The sequence below is a fragment of the Gallinula chloropus genome (genome assembly GCF_964237585.1).
Source record: "Gallinula chloropus genome assembly, chromosome: 6".
In the NCBI taxonomy this organism is placed as follows: domain Eukaryota; kingdom Metazoa; phylum Chordata; class Aves; order Gruiformes; family Rallidae; genus Gallinula; species Gallinula chloropus.
The window spans coordinates 4182777-4203268 of NC_140091.1; the positions used below are offsets into that span (position 1 = coordinate 4182777).

A 20492-nucleotide genomic window follows, 5' to 3' on the forward strand; every position below is an offset into this window, starting at 1 on the left:
CTGCCGTCATCTTCCAGACGAGCGAAAAGACATGACCGCAGGCCGGGAAGCACACAGGCAGCGGCCGGCGGGACCGAGAGACAGTCCCTCTGAGGCCAGCGCACCACACTGCAACGGGCCCGGGCTCTGCCCGAGCGGCTCGCAGGCCGCCGCCACCCCAGCGCGCCTCAGCGAAGGAAGGCGAATCGCCAGGCGAGCGCCCGTCCCGCCTCGCTGCCCCCTCCGAGCGCTCCCACCCCAGGAGGGAGCAGCAGGAGCGCGGCCTGGGCGGCCTCAGCCTCCCTTTGCCGCGGCCCGCTCGTCCCCCTTCAGGGCTGCGCTTCCCCTCAGCCGCCGCACTCTTTCTCCCACCCTCCTCCGAGATTTCCCCCGCCCCTCCGCCTTGCCCCTCCGCTCGCACCCTAGCAGCCGCCCCTCAGCGCCCGGCTCGCCCTCAGCTGCCCCCTGCGCGCCCCGCCTACCCCAGCGCCATCTCTCCGCCTCCGCCCCGGTTTCTCCTCAGGGCGCAGCTTCACTGCGAGCTGCCGCGCACGCGCCGCCTTTGGCGCCTGCCCTGTCGCCCGCGCGGCGCTCCCGCCTCTTCTCGCGAGAGATCGGCGGGGGCCGGTGTCATGGCGGCAGAGGAGCTGGAGGTGGATATCGAGGGGGACTCGGCGGCTGTGCCTGGAGAGGCGGCGCCAGGGTGAGCGAGGGCTGTAAGTGCGGGTTGGAGGCCGCCGTGTGTTCCGTGTCCCCCCCCTCTCCGCTTCACGTTGAGCGCCGTCTTTCTCCTCGGCGGCCGGGGCGTGTGCGAGGGGGCGGCGGGTGGGGGCACCGGCCCCGCAGCCCCGCGCGCCGCTGCCGCCCGCTGAGGCGGCTGCCCCAGCCCGGCCGCGTTCGCCCGGGACCCTTGGCCGCTGCTGGGCGCCTCAGGGGAGAGGAGAGACCTTGGAGTCTCATTGAGGGCCCGGGAGTGGGGGAAGCGCCGGTGTTGGGTATCGTCGGGCAGGGCCTGTGAAGTCAGTGCAGCGCTGCCCCCGGGTGCAGCTGGGGACACTCACTGGTGGGGCTGCTGAGAGGAGAAAGGCCTCAGGCAGAGGTTCTGTGTCGCGCCGTGGCGGGTAGCGGCTTGTGGAGGAGGCAGATGGGCTCAGAAAGCTGAAGGCAGGGAGGTTCCGAGAAGCAGCTCATCCTAGGGGTCTGTAAGCAGATGGGCAGCAGCTCTCCCACTGCAAATCCAGCGGCTGCAGGTTCGGAGAGTGTGTGACAAGTCGTGTCAAACAGCGCCCGGACTCCCGTGCTGCCCTGGACCAGCATTTACTGCTGTTGGAGACAGAACGCTGAGCAAAGGGGGCTGCTGATCTCACCCATTTCTTGATATGCCCCAAAAGAAGCAGCAGCTCTATTGGTTTCTGGCTGTACGTGAGGATTTACCTTTTACCTGCAAAGAAATGATGGAACTGCTGGGGCAAAGCAGTTTGGAATTGCAGGTGGATTTAGTTTCAGTAACGTTGCAAGAGGTAAAGGCCTGATTAGTCCTTGGAAAAGTCTGAATGTTCTGGAAGCAAAGAATGGCCAAATAAAAACCAAACATTACTAGATTTCATGCTGTGTTAAAATAGAAGAAAGTTGATAAATTATGTTAATCAGTGATAGATTTTTAAAAGTACTAAGTAGGTATTTACAGAAGAGATCAAGCAGAATGTGGATGAAGTCCATACCAGCACTAACAATCCCCTGTGACAGGACTCTTTTAAACCTTGTGTAAGCATGAGCTTTCCTTAGGAAGAAACCAGTTTTTTCTTTAAAAGGGGGCATTTTTAGCTTACTGGGGGAAAGATGTAGAAATGTTTTTTGATTTTCTATAAAACTCTTGACACCTTTAAGTTTTATATATTTTACATGAATCCCTCGTGTTTCAGTCATTCTGGGTGATAATTTTTGCTATTCAGGGTTTCCCTCAATACAGTCTGAATACGGTTTCCTCATATAGTCTACAGTGAGATAGGTGAGGTGTTGCTACTGGGATTACTAAAAAAGATGATTTACTGAGGGGGATGTATGCTCAGTCTAAAAGAATATTTTGAGAGTGTGACATTACATAATTGCCTGCAATATATGATTTTAATTTTACTATCCAATTCTGTCATCTGTTAAAGCTTTTGTTAATTGCTATGCTTAATTTTCATTCTGGCAGCATTTGTTTTGTTTGAATGAGTTTTGAATGCTGGGATCTTTTTCAGGGACCGTAAAAACATGGCTTCAAGCTTGCTGCAGGACCACTATCTGGATTCTTCTTGGAGAACTGATAACAGTCTTGTAAGTATTTTTCAGATGGCATGTTTCTCCATTCTCTTCCATCCACGTGCATGTTCCTGTCGGTTTTCAACCAGAGCTTTTTGCTTGTTTTAGGAACCTATTTGTCCTGGTTTTGGTCAGGATGGAGTTAATTTCATTTGTAGCAGCGGATGCAATGCTGTGTTTGGGAGTTAAAATTGGAGTAGTGCTGATAACACCCTGATGTTGTTAATTGCTGTCAGACAGTCAAGGACTTTCTCAGCTCTTCATGAGAAAGGAGGGGTGAAGCCAGGACAGGTGACCCAGCTGACCAAAGAGAGTATTCCACGCCAGTTACGTCCTGCCCAGGATATCGGGGGCTGACGGGAGGAAGAACGGGGGCGGCTCCGGGACGCGCGGTTCTTGGGGGACGGTTGGGATCTGGGATGGCTCTGGGTGGCACGGTCTGAGCTGTGTGGTTTGGTGAGAAACTGCATTCTGTATCAACAGCTTCATAGATTTTTGCTCTAAAGTCCTGTTAGCATTTTTATATTGTATCTTTCTGTTATCTTAGTAAACTATCCTTATCCCAACCCACGGGCCTCTTAATTTTTTGGTTTTGGGGTTATTTGCCCCTTCCTTTTCCCTTCCCTTACTTCTTACCCCCCCCCCCCCCCCTTCCCTTTTCCCTGCTCTTTTCCTTTAAGGAGCAGGCAGCTGCGTGGATCTCAGCTCTCAGCCGGGGTGAAACCACGACACTATTGTATATTGATCCCTGATACTCAGGTAGCACTGTGACAGAATTCAAACATTAAAACGTTTGTGTTTTTTGTAGCCATGGACGTTGGACAGCAGCATTAGTGAAGAAAACAGGGCTGTCATTGAGAAAATGTTGCTGGAAGAAGAGTATCCTTTTGCTGATTTGCTTCTGTGGTTTTCTGTAGCACAACAGAAAGCTTTCTATTTCCAAAGGAACCAGACAAATCTCTTCTTAAGGTGACCAAAGCGCTGTTGTTTTGTTGGTAAACTGCAGCAGTGGGGAAGGACCCCTGAATTCATCATCTGGCTACCTGCACCTTCCTCTGGTCCTTCTGATTGTCCAGAAAAATTATTCTAAAGCTTTTGAGATTTAAGCTGACGCTGGCACCAAAAATAGCAATATTTGATCCCACTTCAGCTGTTCATTCGTTGTGCTGATGAAGCCGTTCTTTTTGTTTCATAGTGAACCTGATCAAACAGCTGAACTGGCTAAAAATAGCTAGTTTGCTGAATTGTTTTTCACTTGCACTGGATTGCTGTCTGATTTTGTCTGGATGCATTCATACTTCTGCTAGCACACAAGATGAAAATGGGATGGAACGCTGTTGGCTTAAATAATCTTACCATTAGTGTTTCTGGCATAAATTGACCTCATCATTAAGTTATAGCAGTAGTAATCACTGGCTAATTTATTTTCATGGTTTTTTTTTAATTGAGCATAGTAATATACAGTAATAGAGGAAGAAGAAAATGAAGCAATTAGTTTTTATGAATAGAATGAGTTATTGAGGTTTAATTTGAAAATAGGTAAGGTATCTGGCCAGCAGGGACAGGGAGGTGATTGTCCCTCTCTACTCTGCCCTGGTGAGGTTCCATCTGGAATCCTGTGTCCAGGTCTGGGGCCCACAATACAAGGAAGATATAGAACTGTTGGAGAGTGTTCAGAGGAGCCACAGAGATGATCAGAGGGCTGGAGCACCTCCCCTACTAAGAGAGTTGAGGGAGCTGGGCTGTTTCAGTCTGGAGAAGAGAAGGCTGCGGGGGGACCTCATTGCAGCCTCCCAGTCCCTGAAGGGAGCAGAGAAACAGGAGGGGAATCAACTTTTTACAAGGGTAGACAGTGGCAGGACAATGGGCAATGGATTAAAGGTAAAGGAAGGAAGGTTTAAATTGGGTGCTAGGGGGAAGTATTTTACAGAGAGAGTGGTGAGGAGCTGTAATGGGCTGCCCAGAGAGGGGGTGGATGCCCCGTCCCTGGAGGTGTTCAAGGCCAGGTTGGATGGGGCCCTGGGCAACCTTGTGTAGCTCCAGGCCTGGAGGTTGGTGGCCCTGCCTGTGGCAGGGGGGTTGGAACTCTCTGATGCTTGGGGTCCCTTCCAATCCAGACCAGTCTGTGATTCCATGATCTGTAATGTGAAAATTATTTCACTATGTTTTTGAAGTCAGAAAAGAACAGTGCTGCTGTAGAAACAAAATACTTACTTTGCTGAAAGGGAAGTGAGCATGGGAGTTCAGAAGTCAATCAGACTTCCAAATGTCACATGGTGAACTAGTAAGTGTGTGAAACTGTGTTTTGGAAGCAGAGTGGTACCAGCTTCTATAGCTGTAAAATTAGCTGGTATAATTTATATGATTATTGGAATTCTCACATGCACAAATGCCTACTTGTCTCAAAAACTTCCTTAGTAACTATTTCAGGTATTATTTGTCTAATAAATCACTGTCGGAAAAAATATGGCTCAATCAGAAGGAGGTGGAGAAAAGATCTATGAAAAGGTAAGCTGTGTTCTGGAAAAACTTCTCAGATGAGAAATGAAAAGTTTTTACAAAGAAGGTTATTTGCTGAGATAGTCACAGCATTGCAATTACTGACTTTTATTTTCACTGTGTTTATTGTATTTGCAGCCCACATAAGAAAACTGGAAAAGTCACGTACGTACAGTTCAGTGATTGAGTTGCATTTTTTTAAGTGTGCACCTGTTTTTTGTTAAGTTTCTGGGTGCTATTGAAAAAGTTACAGTTTCTTAGTTCCTTTTGTTTGGCTGTAAAAAGTTATTTAAGAGATCTTTCAATGCAAAGAAATATTGTTGTGTGTAATAATAGGCCTGAAATAAGCCGGTTTGGTTTGTTGTAGCAGTTATCCTTATGAAAAACCCCTTTTAATTCTGGCTGGCTTTCTTGCCTGACCTTTTCTGTTGGTTTCTTCAGTGTGTTTCTGCACTCTTAGTTAATGAATGATTGTTGTGTTGCCTTGAATCCTTTTTTGTGATAGAGAAGCTGATCCGATCCTCGATATTTTATCAGACACAATCACATTTGAAACTATAGTTTGAGTTTTACAGGAGATGGGGAGTATCCCTCCTGTCAGAAGTTGCTTTCAGTTACTGGGATTTGAGAATATATACTTCTAAATTTGAGAATATATACTTTCAAGAAAGCCCTGAGTTCTGTTTCTTGTTTCGCTAGGGTGCGATCACCTACAAAATCAGCTACCTCCTCCTTAAAGTGGACACCAGAAGAAAAAGAACTGTTTGAACAGGGACTGGTAAGTTTGTTTATATCTAATGTTTTGAATAGAAGCATTTAGTTTATCTTAATATAACATGTATTAATTATATTTCATTGTTTCAATCCTTCTGCACTTCTAGTGTGTTAAAAAAGCCATCTGTTACGTGTGTAATGATAAATCAGATTTATATTGATGACCCCCTCCAAAATAGCTGGTTTTACCAGATTTTCCCATGATGCTGATTACAATTTGAGATTACACAGTATCTCAAATATACAGCTTTATGAATTGTACAATCATAACTCTGTAGTTAACAATAGGACCTATAAGGTGTGATTAATCAAATCAGCTAATAAAATAAAATCCTTTGACCACTATCATAAGATCTCTAGAGATTGTCTGGTGGTACAGTGCTGAATGTAACGGGCTTTGCTTCACCAAGTATGAATCCTTTTCAGTAGGATTCCTTGGGTTAGTAGGCAGCATAACTTAGAGCATGCCTGAGTTCAGTGAAGCAGCTCCTCTGGCTAAGAGTAGCAGTAATTTACTGTTGGATGCAACTTTCTTCTTGGTAGAATATGAGTAGCGAGGTTCTTTACTGTGGGCTTGTGGTTCTGTTGGTGCATTTGTATTGAATAATTGAGTTTTGGGCACATAAAGTGCAAAGTCTGGGGTGTTAGAGTTTGGGTAACTTTTAAATGGAAAGGTGAAACTTTTAAAGGTGAAATTTGGCCGCCGGTGGACAAAAATTGCCAAGGTGATCGGAAGTCGGACTGTTCTACAAGTGAAGAGCTATGCTCGGCAGTACTTTAAGAACAAGGTAAACAGAGTATCTCTGTAGTTAGCAAAAAGGCTGCTTGACTACTGTGCTGTTGTACATGTAGCTTGATTTTAATCTGTCGTGTCGAGGTTCTGCTGTTAAAGTACATGCTCTACTTATTCCCACACTCAGAAATTGGAATGCACTTACTTGCAGATTTAAATGTGAAGTCAGATCTGATTTCAAATTCCTAAAGTGACTTCACTGTTTTTATTGCTGGTATAACTAAACAACAAATGTTTAGCTGTAGTCTCTTATACTGTTGGTTGTTAGTCTGAAAATCTTGTTTTCCACTATACAGCTCTTTCAGCTGTCATTTGTAGTTCTAGCTCATTTGAAACTTTGGGGACATTTAAGAAGAAATTACTGCTGTCTGCTTTGTTTCTGAACAGAAACAAATATTAATTTGTACTTGGGCTAGAAGTGTGCCTATGAAAGTCAGCTGCAATGGATTAAAATGTATTAAAAGTGTAAGGTGAGGAAGAAACATGACAGAATATCTGCTGTTCAAGTAAAACAGTTCTGGCTCTGGGAGGCAGAGGGAATTGTTTTGTTTCTCCCTCCTAAAAGTATTTTATATTTTCCTAAGGCAAAAAATGGCGATTCTGAAAAAGAAGAGCAGAGTCTTCCCATTGAAGATGGGATAAGGGTAGAACCGTGGTCATCTGGAAACTTGAGAGGTCGTGCAGACCCTAATCTCAACGCAGTGAAGATTGAAAAGCTGTCGGATGATGAAGAGGTAGACATAACTGATGATGTGGATGAGCTACCTTCCCCTGCCTTCCAACAAGAAACTGGAAAATCTGAAATATCTGCTATTTCAGAAAGTCCAGTTGAAGAAAGAAAAGGGATGGATCATACTGCTGCTTCTGTTGGACACAGTTCTGCCATTTCTTTACCTAAAATAGATCCTCAACATACCAAGCAAGATACAGTGGATGCATTAGTATTTCCAGGTGTTGCAGCAACATGCTCTCAGCACCTGAACGGTGATAAACCTGTGAACTTGGATTACCAGCGATATGCTAATTTTCTTGAGAAAACAGAACAAGGCAGACTGGTAACTTCTCATGGTGCTAGGCAGGTAACTGATCAGGAGCTTAGTGAGGAGCAGAGAGACCTGGCTGACGGTGGGTTGCTTTTTCCTTCTCCCCACCAAGTGGATGAAGATCATCAGGAAGAAGCAGAGGAGCTTAAGCCACCTGACCAAGAAGTGGAGGTTGACAGAAGCATTATTCTGGAAGAAGAGAAACAAGCAATTCCTGAGTTTTTTGAAGGGCGCCAGGCCAAAACGCCAGAGCGGTATTTGAAAATCAGGAATTACATTTTGGATCAATGGTAAGATGCATTAATTTAATTTACTGAGTAAGGTGACTCATGTCCTGCTCTGTTGTAGTTAAAACACTACTTGGTACCAGTAGTTTACTTCTGAAAAGAGCAGAATTAATTTAATGGTGGTATTGTAAAGATTGCCAGGGAGCAGCACCGGTTATTAATGCTTCTTTTGCAGCTTCCTGGTTGTTTGTTGTTGGTGGTTGTTTTTCTGATGTTCTGGAAGTGAAAATACTTCAAAGCATTATGAAAATGAGTGTCATATCAGAACAAGCTGCGCGCATCTTAGTTACATTATTTTCTTCCAGTCTTTGTCATCCTATATATAACAATGCATACGTGGTTTTAATGAGTGGTTTATCAAAATAGCTGATAAAATTAATTCCATAATGAGGTCCTTCTCATAGTAGTAGTACCTGTACAGAAGGGCATCTATAAGAAGCAAATAAAGTTGACACAAAAAATGCTTCAAATTAAGGTTCAATTTGGAGTAGTGCTTGTGTGCTTGAGTATTTTCTATTCCATCTCCAAAAAATCAGTTCAGGGGACCCAAGTGATTTGCAGTAGCCATCTCAATATATAGTTTTTCAGTTAACAGTTTTGGTTTGTGTGCTTGCTTTGGTGGTCAGCTTGGTTTTAAGTAGAAAGAATTGCTGAGTTTAACTTTGTTCTCATTCGGTTGTCTTGTGTATTGACAGCTTATTCTAGCTGCAAAGGATCTCTAAAATTCCCTACTAGAACAGTATTGAACAGAAACAGTTCAGTGTCCATTTAAAAGAAGTAATAAGTGCATATAGAGTGAAAACAGCTTTATTTATTACACCAGGGAAGCCTGTGATTAGTCTGAATGGCTCTCACAATCTAGTGCAGGCGTTCTTGTATTGGTTTAACAGTATCATGGTACTTCTGAGTAATTCATCGCTTCCTGGCACCAGTTGTGTAAGAAGAGTTTGTTTTAGTGCATGGAACACAGGTTTCACTCTGCATAAGTGAGAATCTGTATGAATAACCCTGAAATAAATTGTGTGTGTTGTGAAATGTGTATGTTTTGCTGGGATTGCCCTGCACAGTGGTGTCTAGTGTGCATATTGTGGAGGGAAGAAACCAATTCCATGGCTCAGCTTGAGTCAGACAGTTCCTCCCCCCCACACCCCATGATTTGTTTTACTCTCTGACAGTGTGCTATACTTCATTTCAGGGAGAAGTGTAAACCCAAATACCTGAATAAGACTTCAGTACGCCCAGGCCTCAAGAACTGTGGGGATGTTAACTGCATTGGCCGGATCCACACATACCTGGAATTAGTAGGAGCAATTAACTTTGGCTGTGGTAAAGATATTTTTATTGCAATTGGTTAGGTGTATGCTGAACATACCTGCTGTTGTCTGTCAGCTTTTTGTATTAAAATCAATGTTTTCATGTGAAGGACAAACATTAAGGTTAAGACTCTTCATTTTAAAAATACATCTACTAAGTTCACTCCACCGAAGTGTGGCTGACTGCACTTAATTGGAATCCATGTGGATAATCTTCCAGCTTCTGTGTACTCTTAATGTCTTGTTCCATTTAAGTTCTGTGGAAGAGAATCTTTGTTTGGACTGTATTTGTATTTAGTTATGTTCCAGCATATATGGCTGTAGCCTGTTCTGGTATTAATGCTAAAGGACTACGTAACATTAGGGTGTCCTGCTCCTGTGGAAGGAGAGAAGTTAATCCTTGGTAGGAAGGACCTTCTGAGCAGATTGTCTCTCATGACTTCTGCAAATCTGGGGGCTTTTGTCAGCTGCTTACAGGGTTGTGGATTGTTTGTTTAACACACAAGAACTTCTTCTCATTCTTTTTCATTTCCCCCCCCCCCCCCCCTCCTCATGTTCACAGCGCTCCAACTGGTGGGGTGCAGTGTGGTGTTTTGGTTTTATTTCATGTTGTGCTTTTCTGTGTGTTCTGTGTTGGGTTTTCTCCTGATAACCTTCTGTATCTGAAATTCTACCCTCCCTCTGTGTAAGACACAACTCATGTTATTGTTTCTAACTAAACTAGAACTACTTTCCAAATAAAAACCTGTAACCTCTAAACAAAATCATCCTCAGGGCCAGTTTCTACAGGAGTCAAATGTTAAACTCAGGTGACAGGTATATATACACCTATAACTTAATGTCTCTCTAAATTGAGAGACTCTAATTGAGTGTGGCCCAATGCTGAGTGACAGTCACCTAAGGGAGGAGGAATGGCCTGCAGATATGTTTTGTCTGAAATAGCAAGGAAGGCAGGCAGTTTTCTGGCCTTAAAAATGCTGTGGTAGTGGGAGAAGGCTATATAATCCATCAGTAATACGACCATCAAGAGATGTCTTTTCACTGTGGGGTTTCTCTGTTGTGTTTGTCATAACCCATGTCATTCTTGAGTCTGTACCAGTGATAGGTGGCTTCATGCTTTGCTGAAACAGCTCTCTCTCTCCTCTGTGTCCTGTAGAACAGGCTGTCTATAACCGACCCCAGCCAGCGGATAAAGCACGGTCCAAAGAAGGCAAAGACACAGTGGAAGCGTACCAGCTTGCTCAGCGCTTGCAGTCCATGGTACGTTTTGGTGGGTGAGGTGGGGGTAGCAGGAAGCATTCAGCATGGAGAAGGTCTTTTCAATCTTCATTTTCAGGGTAGGTGATCTCAGGCATTTCCTTTGCTTCTTCCATTTGCAGCTTCATTACAATGTCCTGTAATTCTGACATCAAAGTCCAAGTTCTTCTATCTGATAGGTGTCTGTTCTAACTTCTGCTGGCTTACACATTTCATTTCTCTACAGGTTCTTTGCTGCAATTGTGTTTCAGTCTTCTCCCTGCATCCCTAACCCCTGGTTCCCCACCTCCTTGCAATTTATTAGCCAGAAAATAGTGGAGTGTGTTGGTACTATGAGATAGCAGTTAGAGTGCAAGCAACTTAAAGTGTACTAGGAATGTGGTATGATGTACCCAGAGCCTTATGCATGCAATTAGCAATAACTCATTTATAACTGCATGAGTTACCAAGACTTGACAGATTTCATTTTCATATTCATGTTTATTGTAGCATTTTTTAAGTAGGAAAATAAATCAGTTGGTGAGGGGAAAACTAAATCAATCCCACTAAAAAAAATAAATGGAAGCATAAAGGACTGTAGCATATACTGGGTGTAAATATGCTGGTTTTACAGCTTTTTGCGTTGTCTGAGCTATAATTCAGAGCTGGATAATAATGCTCTGTTGCTGTCGGATGTTGATGATCCACGGAGCATCAACCAGGTGTTATGCTTTACAGCCATAAAAACTGAAAACATCACTGATGGTGTTTCATGAGAGACTCTGAACTACAGGACCTCAGGGTGTTTGTTATTTCCTAGAAATCTGTGGTAGTGTTAGTGCCATTCCCTGGCAGTAACCTCTGTGGCGATGTTCTTACGGCTGATTAAATGAAGTGAACTCAGTCTTTCCAGGACTGAGCTCCTCAGCTCACCTTGATTTACTTGCTACAGCGTACAAGGAGACGCCGAGTGCGGGACCCCTGGGGAAACTGGTGTGATGCGAAGGATTTGGAAGGACAGACATTTGAGGTAGGTAACCCTCCTGTGTGGTAAACTTTCCTTACAGAATTAATTCCTGCTAACTGCTAGCAGGTGGTGTCTCATCAAATATCCAAGGGAAGCAGTTGTGGGGTAGGTGCTTAACCTCTCTTTGTGGAAGCAATAATTTGAAAATAAGGCAGCAGCTGTTACTCCTTTATGCTGCTGATAAATAAAGCTGTACTTTGGCGCTCACAACACGAGCGCCTTTGTAAGCACACATGGCCCCACACTACTTTATGCCTATAAAGCTCTTTTCCTTGTCTTGTAGGAGACTTCATGACCCTTTGTTTTCAGTTAACTGCCTTACTAAAGCTAATGATAGGGAGAAGGAGAGTAAAATTTAAAGACCTTTTCTCTTTAGTTGTCAATGTCTTTGTGCTTACAATGCAGGTGATAGGAGTTCCTAACATTAACGTTGTTGGTACTAGCGATGCCCCCAGAAATACTGGGGTTTATGAAGTGCTTAGAAAAAATTATAAATTCTACAAGTTGAAATATTTTATAGGTTACCTGGCAACAGAACATCCACTTGAGCATGTCCATTCCTACAGTTCCAAATTATAGAACAAGTGAGGAACTGTAAACATCCTGTTTTGTCTTCCATAGAAGACCACTTATTACTGGAAGTTGCAAATTTATCTCTGACAGTTACTTCTGTAATGTTATAACCATACCTATTTTTGAGTAACTGTGGTTAATAATTCTAAGGCTTTCTGCAGAATGCATATTTGAATTGAAGTAAAGTTTGGAAGTGCTCATCCCTAGAGAGGTGTCACAATGACTTCTGGCTTCAGATTGTCGTGGCAGGTTTTCTCCTTAGTTATCACACTTGCATTAATGCATGATGTGCACTACAGGCTGTGGTTTTACTGAATTTGCTGGACCTGGGGAATGTAGAATTCTCTCCTCAGTCATTTTGCAGACTAGATCTCCAATTGCTGTGACTTTCACACTGCTTGATTCTGCTGTGGCTCTTGCCCTCTGTCTTGACTAGTCCTGTAACACAGAAATTTGTAGTGTGTCAGGAACACACTGATGTCAAGAATTTACCCTGGGCTAGTTTTAGAACCACTACTGAAAGAGCACTTTAAGCCATTAAAGCAGACTTGATTTTCTTTTTTGTTTTTTGTTTTTTTTTTTTTTAGCATCTGTCTGCTGAGGAATTAGCAAGAAGAAGAGAGGAAGAAAAATTGAAACCTGCAAAGTCTTCTAAAAGTTCAAGACAAACAAAAGGGTACTATTTGCTGTACATTATGTTTGAACAGAGATCTTTAGAAAAGAAACACATGCTGTGAACTGAAATGACATGTGTGCATATCAGACCTTTTGTATTGGAAGTCATGAGCGCAGGCATCCTAGTGTGGCATGAGAAAATCCAGTAAAGAAAATAAGGTTATTCCTCCTCTAGAGACAGGGGGAAACTTGGAAAGTTCCTGCCTGTCACATGTGTTTAAAGACATTTTCTTTCATTTATAGTTCCTTTGATCCCTTTCAGCTGATACCATGCTGTTTATTCACTGAAGAGAAACAGGTATGTGCCTTCAAGTGAATAATCAAGACTGCTTTATTGTGATACTTTTCTTATACTCATTATTGCATTCATTATTTCAGGAACCTTTTCAGGTGAAAGTGTCTTCTGAAGCACTTTTAATAATGGATTTGGTGAGGATTAAGTTTTATCTTTCAAAAAGCTATGATGTAGATGTTGTAGTTCTTTGGTTTGGGGTTTTCTTTCTTTAATGGGCAACATAAGATTGAGGAATCCAGTACTTGTGTTTACATTCTTTCCATTCAGACCTAGACATGAGAATCTAGTGTTAAATAAAGTCCCTAAAGAGGAATGTCATTTTTATATTGTGCTTAGTTTTTCTAGAAGGTAAATGGCTGTACACTAAGAGTGTTACTACACACTACTCTCCATAATATATCAAACAGGATTTGGTTAAAGCTGCTTGCTAAAATAGACTGCTGGTTTGAAACCTTACCTGTTCATTTTCTGCTGGTCTGGGGATTGATTTCTGTGTGTGTAAAGCAGTTTGGGGGGGGGTTTTATATAACAATGGGTTGCACCAGAACTGGTGTTGGGTGTTGAAGCCAGCACTGCTTCCTGTATGGAAGCATCACACAAGTGCACTGTATACATGTGTGTATGGAAGAAGCGAGCGTCATTGTCTGCGTTTGCTTTACGTGGCAACGCTGGTGGTTGAGAATCTGTCACTGTCCTGAGTTTTCCTGCTAAATGTCACTGAAGAGTTGCTGACTTGTAGCTGTGAAGCCCGTGTGTTGTGTTGTGCTGTGTGCTGATTGAAACAAGGAGGCATTATCTGACCTGGACTTTAATAATTGTTTGATATCGTTGTAGCACTCTCACGTGTCTATGGCAGAAGTAATAGGGCTGCTAGGTGGAAGATACTCTGAAGCTGATAAAATTGTAGAAGTAAGTGTTTGTCTTTTCACATTTTCTCTAAAATAGTAAAGCTTATATATAATTTGAATAGATGTCACTTATTTCTGAAGGGCAGCATTCTAATCAATTGAACCTAATTACTGTCATCCTAAAATGTTATATTTATGTTCAAGTGTTGGCCTGTCAACTCTTAGCACGAGGAAGACCTGGTATATGACTCTTAAAATTCTATAAACTTTATTTAACTGATGGAAAATTCTTGCATTTATCCATCTGGAGACTTTTTTAACAGGTTTGTGCAGCAGAGCCGTGCAACAGCCTCAGCACAGGACTGCAGTGCGAGATGGACCCCGTATCGCAGACACAGGCCTCGGAAACGCTGGCTGCCAGAGGATACAGCGTGATTGGATGGTACCATTCCCACCCCGCCTTTGACCCCAACCCCTCAATACGAGATATTGACACTCAAGCTAAATACCAGGTACTTGCTGGTCTGTACCTTACAAATACATAAACAGCAAAAGCAAAGAGACAACAACCCTAAAGCTTCCCTGGTGTTTACAGTGTTAATGCACGTTATTGCTCTCTTTAAGTCCAGAATGCTGTTGTGGAGAAAAGATTATATTTCTTGTATGTGTCTCTGGTTTTTTTTAGAGTTATTTCTCCAGGGGTGGTGCCATGTTCATTGGAATGATTATAAGCCCTTACAACCGAAACAATCCTCTTCCCTATTCTCAGATCACTTGCCTAGTGATCAGCGATGAGATCAGTTCGGATGGGTCCTACCGTAAGTGGTGACATTTTATACATTGTCTTAATTTTTCTTTCCCTAAGGGAAAAAATGTCTGTGCTTGAACTTGAGCAATAGGGATTTATATATAAGTTGGTACCTTGTGCTGTACAAACACAAGGATTTTGCTTAAACCATCAGCAAGCAAAGCAAGTAGTTTGTGCTGTCCTGACAGGAGTAGACAGGTGTACACAGCTAGAAGATGTTTTTTCCCTGTTAGTATTTCCCACAATCCATCAAAGGAGGTAAAGGTTTGGGAAAGGGTCACCGTTGTTTACATACAGTGTCCATACAAACTGCTGAGAAACTGCTTCACATGTGTTACTTGGACTTTGCTGTGTTACAGCACTCTGAGCGCCTCCTCTCATGGGGGAGGCAGCAGAATTGGCTGCTGTAGCGGCCACGGATCCTTATTTGAGTAACTCGGAAGGTCAGCGGATCAGACTTGCCAGCTGTCCAGGAAAAGGCAAGACAAGAGCGATGCAATGCTGTGCTGGCATGCATCCCATCCGAAGGGAACACATTCTCAATTCAAATGTCTTTGGCATTGCATAAAACTGGGATGTTTGCCTTCCTTGGACAGTAGAGAAAATCTCACATAATTTATGGTATTTCAAGTGACAGTCGGATCTTCTGCTCGCTCCCTGGCATTAATAGGAGGGATGGCCCCATGATAACTGGATGGTGATGGTAGCTGCCTCTCTCTCTCCTCCTCCCTCCCCCCGTTGAAGTCCTGAGTTTTGCATCCCAGCGCTGAGGTTTCCCATTTCCTTGGCAAGGCGGCAGCAGCGGCCACGTGAGCCGAGTGCTCCCGCTCTGTTTTTTCCTGTGGATGTAAGTGAGGCAGAGACCATCTGCCCACAGACTTGCTGTGCAGTCCTAGGGGAAGTGAAGTGGTGGCCACATCTGTGCCATAGTTCCTGTTTACCATACTGATAGTACCGTAAGCTTATCTCATTTCCCATCCATCCCACCGTGTGGTATGGAGTTCAAATACTCAGAAACTTTATCAGCTCTTAGAAGTTGATGTTTATTTGGGTCATGTACTCCTCCTGTCTGAGGGCTTCTTATTTATGATCATCTCCTGAAATCAACTCTCTACAAAATGGTACCTCCTCTAGCTCTTTGGAGGGGTTCTGCTGTGGCAGTGCTGCTGTAGTGCTGAGGAGATGAGCGAGGATTAGTACTTCATGAGCCATAAATGTTTCTGTAGATGAATTCTTACTCTTGAAAATGTATTCTGCACTGAATGCTTTGAACATCAGAGATGTGTTCGAGTAGCAAATTGTATTTATTGCTTTCTTGTCACTCACTCTAAGGAACAGTTGGAAAGCCTGTGTTGCATCTCATTAAATACTTACACTCCTGAAAAGGTGCATTTTTAAAGGGTTTTTTTAACGATTTCCTGACATGTACAGTCCCTTTCTCCCTGCTTTTTGGTAACTGAATTGTGTTCTGCAAGTCATTTTCCGGTGCTGCTTTAGAATACTTTCTAAATTCCTCTTCCCCCACCTGCAATAAACCAGAAGAGTTTCTTCCTTTAGGAGCAAAGTTCCTCTGAAATCCAGAACAATAGTCAGCTGCTTCACCAGCCAGTTCACATGAAAAACAAAGCCTGTTTTCTTCACTTAACCACATAGACCTGAGAGAGGCTGTGAAAGCGGTAGCGAGATACAAAAATTCCTTTCACCACTTTTCTGTGATGCTGTAGGTTTCTCAGGTGCTTCCTTAACAGCGTGAGGCATTGGTGAGGGCAGGGGGGAGAACAAATTGGTTCCCTGCTCCCATCAAAATTAAGTTTGGAATCCAAAATACATCATACTTCTTACTTTAACCTCCTTAATGCTGGAAAGTAACAGGACTGCAAGGATCTGCAGTTGGCAACATGTTACAAATAGTTACGGGGAAGGAAGGGATTCCACCTAAAACTAAACCAGAGAAAGGGAAAATAAAGCTGAGTGGGTGTACTAGAAACACAGACTAACCATGTGGCATTGCTTACAGGCCTACCCTACAAATTTGAAGTCCAGCAGATGTTGGAAGAACCTCAGTGGGAATTAGTGTTTGAAAAAACGAGATGGATAATTGAAAAATACAGATTCTGCCACAGGTTTGTGTTCCCTCTGTAGTACAAAGAGCAGCCAGTTTTGAATTTCTGCACGTTCCTTAGTGATGTTTCAATAAAGACATGTCTGCTTTGTGCAGTGCTACTGTTTGTTTTTCTTCCAACAGCAGTGTCCCCATGGATAAGATTTTTCATAGAGATTCAGACCTGACTTGTTTGCAGAAAGTAAGTTTTCTTTTAATCTTCAGCTTTTTCACTTTGAAATGTGGTGTTTTGGTGGCTTTTTTTTTTTTTCTTTACAGAGGGATCTGTTTTGTCTGGTCAGAAGTCACCTGGAGTTAGGATTTTACAAACTGGAGATGTAAACTAATCACAGTAGCTGACTACTTTAGGGCAGGGTCTTAGAAACACAGTGAAAATAGGGCTGTTAATTTGGGAGAGTTTGGAACAAGGGTTACATCCAGATACCAAGTTTCAAGCTCAGTTTGGAGGAGAATGAATGCCACAGGCATGGTGGCTGTGCTCAGCATGGTGTGTGCTTTCAGCACAGAGAACCATGTGCATTTCAAGAGAAGACTTGAGCTTCCCAGTGCTGTGACAGGGCTGTCGTGTGTAAGTGGGAACTTTAATTTTCCATTGGTGTAGTCGTTGCTGTGAAGCTCTGAATTACTGCAGCTCGACTGTTAATTGCCCAAACAAGACAGAAAATCTGCCCAAAGCAGAAGACATAAAGAGAAAACATACAGACAATGGTTACCCACATCTCACTTTTTCTTCCTCTCAACATGACTTGGCTTATGAACAGCTTCACTGTAAAGTTGAGTTGGTAGTTTCCTTTTGAATTCAGCTGTTGTGTAATTGGTTTTGAATCATCACCTGTTCCTGTGTGACTGGCCCTTTCTATGGGGGAAAATCAGGGGAGAAAACCAAACTCAGGAAAAATGAGAATTAAAAAAATCTCCTTTTCTTTTGACTAGCTTTTGGAGTGCATGAGGAAGACTTTGGGCAAGGTAAAAAACTGCTTCGTTGCTGAAGAGTTCCTGACTCAGATAGAAAACTTGTTCCTCTCCACATACAAGAGTGAGGAGAAGAGTAGTGCCGAAGAAAGTAAGAATGAAGGTTCCAATGAAGTCTGATGGCTTCAACAAAACCAACTCAAAAAGGGAATTTTGATTTTGGTTTTTCTGTTCTGCTCCCCCCATTATGTCAACTTGAGAATTATTATCCATTCTAATAGTAACTGTTACAGGATCCAGTGTCCTCTTACTGTTACAGTTCAAACACGCTTTGGAAAACTGCTGCTGTGTGTGACCCAAGGACACAGGGAACGTTTCATACTGACACTTGGTAAAAATCCTCATGCCACAGATGTGACTGACTGCCTGGGAAGGGCAACCTGGCAAGGGAACTCTGTGTCAGTCTTTGAGGAAAGTTTGTTCTCTCCTGAGTCATTCAGTGTGGAAGTTTTTCTCTCTATTTTTTTATCTACAGGTCCATATCTAATTCTGAACGAATTTGTTCCCCAGTGCTTTAGAGGTTGTAAGTTTGAATTAATTCACAAAGGAGAAACTTAACAGAACTGAAAACGGTGTAACTTACTGATTCCAACCTTCCCTGCTACCCAGTCTGGAGTCTTATTCTGTCATAGTTTAATACATCATGTGGGGTTTTTTACTAGTATTATTTTTTTTCCCATTGATCCCTGTGGTCAAATAGCTTTTTGGCATGTTCTTTGCCATCTTGCTTCTGTACTTGGGGAGGAAATGCTGGCAAGTTTCCCTGACTTCTCAGTAGCAGTTGTGTTTGTTTCCAGTGGAAATGGTAACTCCTGGCTTATTGCAGGTTGCAATCTTTCTGGTCTTCCATTCTCCGAGGAGATACTATGTTGTTCTGCCAGATCGTTGTGATTTGTCCAATTCCAATTGCCACTGTTTCCTGTGGAAACAAGAGCTTTTGACTGATGGCAAACCTCAGTGCACCGTGCAGAAAAGTATCTTGTCTTTGTAAAGATCCAAACTGCCAACTTTTATATTCAGCCTTCTCTGTAATACACAGTTCAGTAAGAAAACCTGCTGGTTTGTATTGGTTCTTCTGTTACCTTGTATGTAGTCAGATAAATTGGTCAGAAACAGGCTGATCTTGATTGAGAAGTTTCTTGATTGCAACTTGGAAACGTTTCATGACCTGTATCATATATACATATATATATATCAGTGTGAATATAAGAAAAATGTGCTTTAAACTTTGCTTTCTAAATCATGAGGAAACTTGTATGCCAGTATTGCTATTTAGAGATTTATCTTGGGCAGAGAGAGATCTAAAATATATTTGAGAACGTGATGCAAGCAAGACTTTGAGTTTTTATCTAGAGGGGTGACAATGGACTCGATTCTTATTTTAAAAAAAATAAATGTGTGTAAATATCCAGTTCTGCATCGTGTAAATGGAATTTAAACATTCTAAAATCTTAATGTCTTTAACTTCAGCTTTTCATTTGCATAGAGTTGCATCCCAAGGAGGGAACTCCTTTAGTTAATGTTCCTCTTCTGTCACACCTTCTGAAACACTGGTCTCCTGTCACGAAGCAGAAGGTGCAGAGTCCTTGATCCTCTGCTTTTCCCACTGCAGATTCAAGAGCTACAGACTTAAAAACATTGGTGAATGTTGTGTGCTCTCTTCTACATTTGGATCTGCTGGTGCACGGCTTTAGCTCCCACTGCGCTGTGTAACTTACAAACTTGGTGTATCCATCTCTATAAGGCATGTTGGCTCAGTCTGCATATAGTCCAAAATGGCATCTTTGGGACTTCCTAATTAAGAACATCACATGGCTTTCTCTACTTGCTCCTAGTGTCAAGCACACTCTTGGTGAGAAAGCATTCCTTCCCTGCTTAGTTGTGGTCTGCAGTGTAAGGTGCTCCCTTGCACTTTGGCATGGGTTACTGTCACACAGTGTAAATCTACATACTACAGGCTGTGATTGGTACTAAGTTACGGGAAGAGAATTTTAAACCTTGTGAGCAGATACTTGTCGTAGTCCACATACAGTCTGTTTCCAATCACTTAGGGATGGATGTCAGTATTACCCAAGCAGTGGTAGCAATGTGCTGGCTGCATCTCTGTTTAATGATTAAAATGAGTTTAATAGAGCTGTATTAATTGGATCAAACAGTGATGTAACTCAGAAGAGTTTTGAGTATAATTTATTTTGAAGCAGTTTCTCTTTGAGAAGAGGCCGTGGTGCAGAATGGAGCCTTTGGTGTGCATACACCAACTCCAGGTTTTCTAAGGGTTTGTTAGAAGGGTGCTGTGGGAGGAAATACAACTGCTAGTACCATCGTAATCCAGGACTGCCCCACCATACTGTATGTGCAGTGGAAATAACTGCATCTCTGATGCTAAGGAGTAACTTGGTAGGAGCCATGGTAAGAAAACAACTAACTGACTACTCCTTTGGGGGTTGCATGCTTCTAAGAAGATAAGAATCATATTTACTCCTACTACCGGTTCTGCTACCAAACACATTAAATATTTTTATTTGGAAGCTCTTTTTTTCTTGTTTTTCTTTTCCTCTTTCCACATCCAGCAGTTCTTTTCCTGCAAACCTTGTTTCAGTGTACCTGGTGTGGACTAACACAGAAGGGAATAGTGCAGAGGGGCTGTTCCACCTTGTTCAGCTGATGGGAAATGGTTGTGTAGCCAGTAGAACAATACAACTGAAAACTGGAAGAGTTCAAAACCAAATGAACCTCTAACCACTAAGCTGTAACCTCTGGCACACAGCCTTGATGGGCATTTGGCTGAGTGAAGTTTTGCTGTCCCAGTTAGCAGCAGTGCTTTGTCATGGGGCTGTGTGCCTTGTATTCAGGGCAATATATATTTATTTTATTAAGTAACATTCCACGAAGGGTTGAGAAAAGCAAACACCAACCCCTAAAACAGCCCCCCAGAAGTTAACCC

General features: G+C 42.8%; 1 protein-coding gene across 1 annotated transcript; it reads left to right on the plus strand.

Annotated features, from left to right (window-relative positions):
• Positions 1-611: 611 nt before the first annotated feature.
• MYSM1 (Myb like, SWIRM and MPN domains 1) lies at positions 612-18962 on the plus strand (the record flags this gene model as incomplete). Its single annotated transcript, XM_084266176.1, has 20 exons — positions 612-682; positions 2223-2298; positions 3092-3162; positions 4714-4791; positions 4921-4947; positions 5482-5560; positions 6246-6344; positions 6934-7682; positions 8875-9005; positions 10149-10252; positions 11181-11258; positions 12416-12504; positions 12747-12801; positions 12882-12932; positions 13633-13707; positions 13970-14158; positions 14332-14464; positions 16472-16577; positions 16700-16757; positions 17510-18962. The coding sequence occupies 20 exons, from the start codon at positions 612-614 to the stop codon at positions 17666-17668; spliced, it is 2478 nt and encodes an 825-aa protein (XP_084122302.1). The 3' UTR covers positions 17669-18962.
• Positions 18963-20492: the final 1530 nt, after the last annotated feature.